The sequence below is a fragment of the Rhipicephalus microplus genome, chromosome 6 (genome assembly GCF_043290135.1).
Source record: "Rhipicephalus microplus isolate Deutch F79 chromosome 6, USDA_Rmic, whole genome shotgun sequence".
Classification (NCBI taxonomy): Eukaryota; Metazoa; Arthropoda; class Arachnida; order Ixodida; family Ixodidae; genus Rhipicephalus; species Rhipicephalus microplus.
This window is the reverse complement of record NC_134705.1, coordinates 132,466,685-132,472,684: the sequence shown is the minus strand read 5'-3', so window position 1 is coordinate 132,472,684 and position 6,000 is coordinate 132,466,685. Positions and strand designations below refer to the sequence as shown.

The following is a 6,000-nucleotide window of genomic DNA, read 5'->3' as shown; positions in this document are numbered from 1 at the left end:
CCTGTAGTCGATCCTGACGATACGTCGACGCCAGTTCACCGTTCAGAGAAGAATTCGTGTCGAAGAATCACATTTGCCGTTCTCGTGGGAATCGAAAATGGCCGAGCGTCGAGCTATGATCCGCAGCTTGCTACTCATTGGTAAGCATCCTTCTTTTAAGTGTCTCTAAATATTCTCTTGAAAATGCTGCCTACATGGCCGGTATAAAACACGCACCCTCTGAGCGAACAAACGAGCATTGTAGCCAATGTGCCACAGCGGAGACGTGGAGACAGTGAAGTTGTGCTTGGAAAACAGTTCGAGAGTTTTTTAGCAGGAACCGCATTGCGACAAAAAAAAAAAAGAATCACATGCCTGCCATGATGGGAGTCAGAATAGAGTGTAATCAAGCAAGACCTCGCTAAGATGGCCCAAAGCGCCTTGTTAGAAGGCACGCTAGTGCCATTTACTCTGTGCGTTTTGCATAAACAGCGTCAGTCTAATACGAAAGCTTTAATATAACAGAATACTAGAGTGACCTCACATGACACGAGAAATCTTTAGTTAGTACTGGTCTGCTCGGGAAATTCAGAGCTTTATCGTATTTCTTAAAACTACATCTCCATCGTTGCTTGTTTCCGAATGGTGGTGCCAAGAACGGTTTTTATAGACCACACAGAATGCTATCGAATTTTTCTTGACCGACAGCGTAACTAAAGGTGGTTGAGTTTCATTAGTGTAAGTAGCTGATAATATTTTCGCAGGTATATAGTCTACCTTTTATCACTGATTTTGTGGCACATAATGAAATTAACGAGATGTAACCTATAAACTTACACAAAAACCAATTTCCGTAATAATGCGTCAGGAATAATAGCGCAATTCAAAACAAACTTTTGGTGTCCCACTCTTATATAAAAATAAACTATGTTCCACGCTCGCCTTCCTAGCTATTAGAGGCGCTGACTAACACTCCCAGACTTATATGCCCCATATATTCTCGATGAAGTCTACGGGAGGACGACTACCTCTGTAGCTCAGTAGATGCAGCGCCTCATTCGGAAACTGCAAGTTTGGCGCATGGCGGCTATTGCTTGTGTTTAAAAAAAATAAAAAAACTTTAGTTTATTCATTTACATATGAGACCGTATAAATGCATTGAAAATACTCCTTTACTTTACAAGGTCTCATATGAAGGCGAATAAAATAAAATTTTGAAAGCACAACTTGTAGCCGTCATATACCAAACTTGCAACCTTCGAATGAGGCACTTTAAAAGGACTCATATGAAGGTGAAGAGATTAAAGTTTTTGACATTACAACTCACAGCCGTCATTGACCAAAACTGCAACTTCCGAATGAGGCGCTGCATCTACATCTACAGAAGTGGTCCTCCTCTCGTAGACTTCATCAATTAATGATGTGCATATATGTGAGGGAGCGTTAGTCAGCGCCACTGGCAGCTAAGATGGCGAGCGTGGAACACACTTTTTTTTAATACAAAGCTTTAACCACCAGAATATCGGTATGAATCGCACTATTATTCCGGACGCCTGATTACAAAAATAAGTTTTTGTGTAAGTTTGTATATTACACTTAGTTAATTGCATTGTGTCAAATCAAATCTTCTTTAAAAGAAATTGAAAAAAAACAAGACTTTTCAGCGGAAGCGAAGATGTTTGGGGCCCTTTTTTTCAGATTTAGGTGCCTACTGGAAGAACCCAGGTGGTCGGAAATACGAAATCCCTCCGTTGCGGCATCTCTCATAACAATATCTTGGTTTTAGGACAATATATCTCAAAAAAATTATTAGAGAAAGGGTCTTCAGCAGCTTCTGTTTTCTTTGTTGTCACTACATTATATTATACATGTTTTGTTCGATACCGTTTAAAAACATTTCACTAGATGATGCTGAAGCTGCAGTGCACTCAATACAATATTGCTGGTGAAGTTGGAGCTCTCCGAAAAAAATAATCCCCATACTATTGCGTTCATTGTCCTTGTTGTTTGCGTTCCTTGAAACCAAAATGAAATATTTGCAGATTTTAAGATGCTTTACTCAATGGATACAGAGAGAGAGAGAGAGAGACAGAGAGGAAGGCTGGAAGGTTAATAAGAAAATAAGTTCCAGTTTTCTACCTTGTACTGGGGAAGGGCAGGGTAGCAGGGCACAGGGAAGTCCACGGTGCAATTTACCTATCTGCCGATTCTTGGCTATTTCCGCATTGTCAAGAAAACACCTCAGAATCACTTGAAAAACAATCAGCGTTGCTCAAATGTTACCCTCAGCGTAAATTGTGCTACTTTAAAAAACTAGCAATGTGTAATGCACATCCCTATCGTATATCACCAGAAAAAAGCATGCTGGAGGCCTTCACTCGCATAGAAAGGACCACTTACGTCATCTCAATCAGTGGGCGACCAATTTCTTGCGCCAGAAGCCACCGGTTTCTAGGCATCATTAGTGATAGGGACCTCTGTTGGAGTCCGCATGTGGCCTTTATGAAGAAGCGCCTGACCACTATTTCCTGATTGTTCAAGTTCCCGGCAGGAAAGACGTGGGGGATGTCAGTAGGCGCAATTATGGAACTTCACCGAGCCCTGTTTCTCGGTTTCCTGAGATATAGCTTGCCCGTGCTAAGCAATACCTGCAAGACCAATGTTCGTGTTCTACAGGCAGTTCAAGCCCAAGCACTGAGAGTGTGCCTTAATCTGCCCAGATGTACGTCAACAAGGCAACAATTGCAATTGCTGGTGACTATCCACTTGCTAGGGACAAACGCTACACCACATCATGTGCATCTGTCCATTTTATGAAATCCAGAAACAGTCACTGGCGTCCGTTCTTGCGTGCACCGACAACAAAGCACTGTTGAAATTCCTACGCAACATGGGCTTGAACAAGCGGCTGTAACAGCACAGCAATGTCACACACCGTGAAAGACAAGACTGGACTATGACTGAGTGAGCGCGCGTGTGCTGCTTAATGTGCTGTGTCTATTTCTCTTCTCTCTCTCCTCTTTATTTTTTCTTCTCCCCATTCCCCTCTCATGCGCAGGGTAGCAAACCGGCTACCTATAGACTGGTTAACCTCCCTGCCATTTTTTCCTCATATTTTCCCACCTTTTCCTATCGTAGATGATTTTTGATGGTACATTTTTGTTTTGAAAAATTCCGTACGCTGTTATGTACCAATGCCTATGTTATGCGAACTATCTGGCTGCGCGTACCGACTTTTGCTTTAAGTTGTTTGTAAATGTCCCATGGCATTTCTTGCTGTGTTTGTTTGAACGGTATTGTATTCCTTAGTCGGCGTGCTCTGCCTCTCCTCGTTGAGATGACCTGCAGTGCCTACCTACTCCTTGCCTATAGGATAGAAGACATGCAAAATATACGTATGCGTGCAAGTTCGCATTAACAAGTACCATAAAATGACCCACTCGAAGCGGTTTGGAAGATGAGTTCTTAAATAAAAAAATATTGATGGAGCCAAGGTTCTGGTTGGGGGGCTCGACGACAACAATCCCGGCGTTCGACGACAATCCCACTAAATTTTCGTAGCACCCTGCGCTTGGTTGTTGTTTGTATATCAAGAAAAAATATGTCGCCATCATTTAAGATATCGCAGAAACTTTCTTGTAAAAAAACAGTAAATTCAATGAAAACTTAAACCTGTGATATATAAGGCAAATTAGCACGTCACAATCGAAGACGTATATTAAAGAAGTAGTGCTACACAAATGTCTCCGCGAGAAGACGACACTATTCAGTGGGTCATACCATTGCATAAACCTCAGTTCGGGCGAGCCGCGGGACACCTATATAGTTGGTCTCCTTGCATGCTCTCTTGCTAAATAGGGAGCAATTTGTGGGCCCAGACTGTAATGCACTGTCGCCACTTGGCGTAAAGCAGGCAGAAGTTCATATAAAAATGGCAAAAAAAACTAGTCAAGCGAGAAATAAAAAAGGAGAGAAATAAAGAGAAAAGAATAGGCATTAAAGTAAGAGTGAATATAAAGAAGTAGTGAACTAAAGACAGAAAGCTGGAGAAGAGAAAAAGAAAGAAAGAGCAAACCAAATGGAAAAAAAAAAGAAGGCTGCCCATCTCCACACTTCCACAAGACTTGACACCATTAGCGCAGGGCTTACATAACTTTCCTTTACAATGTAAAAGAGCGCGAAAAACAAAAACAAACAAACGTGTGAACACACCAAGAGACAACACGTCGGGTGCTTGTTCCGTATAGATGTTTTTTTACGCGCTATTTTACAATACATTAGCAACTATAGCTCAGCTTGTTGCATTAATTTTTTGCTACTTTCGTTCTTTGATTGGGCGTATGCAGCGCTCGTCGCCAAGTGCACGGCATTACCCCCCTCGTGTGACAAGTGCTACATCCGTTCTTTGGACAACTGCGCCGCTGGCCTGTTTTTGTTCGCCACGGGAAACAAGGTACCGGAAACGGACGCTGGCCGGGAAGATTTCTGCAGGTACGTAACTTTTTTTTTTTCATTATTGAAATGATCAAATAGAAGACCGTTGGTGCCATAACGGAAGCACCGGCTACTGCTTCTCACTTAGCAGACAAAATATGTCGTAAGAAAAAACAATAAGGGCATAAAAGCTAGAGAGTAAAACTATGTGAAAATACAGGACAGTGAAACATCACATGACAGTTCACATACGTCTGATAGGTTCATATGTACAAAGTTCCACACAGACAAGGTAAATTCGCACATAGACAAATGATTACACAAATCAGACATACTATCTCAATATTACACATTTTCTATGGTATGAAGGAAAAGGCGGCATTCCATACAGTAGATGAATGTTGCCATAAAATATTTCAATCTTCAAGAAACTTCTTGAAGGCGACAGCTGCTTATTTCTGAAGACCTGCAGTTGACCATGGGCCTAGTATTTTTTTCACTCTGAAGGACCCCCTATATAAAGGTTGCAAACTTGCTCGTAATACATTTTTTTGTTCCATATTTTGGGCACTCCAGAAGCAGGTGATGTACACCTTCATGAAGGTGGTGGCAGGAACAGTTTGTACTAGACGCACGCTGTATTCTGTGTAGGAAGTGTGGTGTAAACGCTGTACCAAGCAGTAAGCAGTCAACTAACATCTCAAATTTTCCAATTTACCGCAGCTCTGATAGAATCCTAAGTTTTAAGCAATGGTCAATAAGATATGAGTCCGTACTTTCCGACTTTTTACTGAACCTGTTGTCTTTGATGACGCTACAGGCTATCTGTCTCAGGAGTAGATGGATTTCAATGTGTGAAATTTTGAGGGCAATTGTTTCGTCGTTATTGTGGGCCCTATTTGATGTGGTGTCGGCTGCAGTGTGTCCTGGAATACTGCAGTGGCTTTATATTAATTGAAATCGATCACGTGGTTCATTGTTGTTACATTTGACTGTTATCATAGGGTCTCATATAAAAGCGAAGCTTTTAAAGAAGTTTTTACATCACTTTCAAGCGACGCTGCAGCGGACTGTGAATCGATAAATATGACTGATTTTCGTGCCACGTTTACTGATGTTATAAAGAGTAACGCAGATAGAATCACAAACAGTACCGCAGCACCAGAGGACGTCACGCGACATAATTTAGATGTCTTCTGTACTGCAAAGAGTGTAATGACAAACGCTGGAGAGAGGGATTTATCATCGTGTCATTTCTACCAATCACGTGACCTCAAGTACGGGGCGAATGCTTCTGTATGCACTTCAAAGCAGCGTAGATAGGAGCACTATTTATACGTATATACCAAGCCTTTTGAAAAGTGTTAAACCAGCGCCGCAACGCGGACATTGATGACACAGCGAAGCTGGCATCCTTTTCTTCAACAGGCTATCGCATTCATATATCTTGTGAGCCTTTCAGATGCGTCTTGCCTAGCTCCTAATTGAAGATCCTTTGTTAAGCTTTGAGGTGGTAGTATAACCACCACTTATCATAACCACGAAGTATCACGCGATAGGGGTGTGACTGTGGTAACGCACACGCCA

At 41.9% G+C, this 6,000-nt stretch overlaps 1 protein-coding gene across 1 annotated transcript in view; it reads left to right on the top strand.

Moving 5' to 3' along the window:
• The window catches only part of LOC119168000 (uncharacterized), a 37,689-nt gene continuing 31,689 nt past the window's right edge, over positions 1-6,000 (top strand). The window contains exons 1-2 of the mRNA XM_075865489.1: positions 1-140; positions 4,326-4,470. Of these exons, the coding sequence (XP_075721604.1) occupies positions 98-140; positions 4,326-4,470 (188 nt within the window). The 5' untranslated portion in view covers positions 1-97. The remainder of the gene's footprint in view (positions 141-4,325; positions 4,471-6,000) is intronic.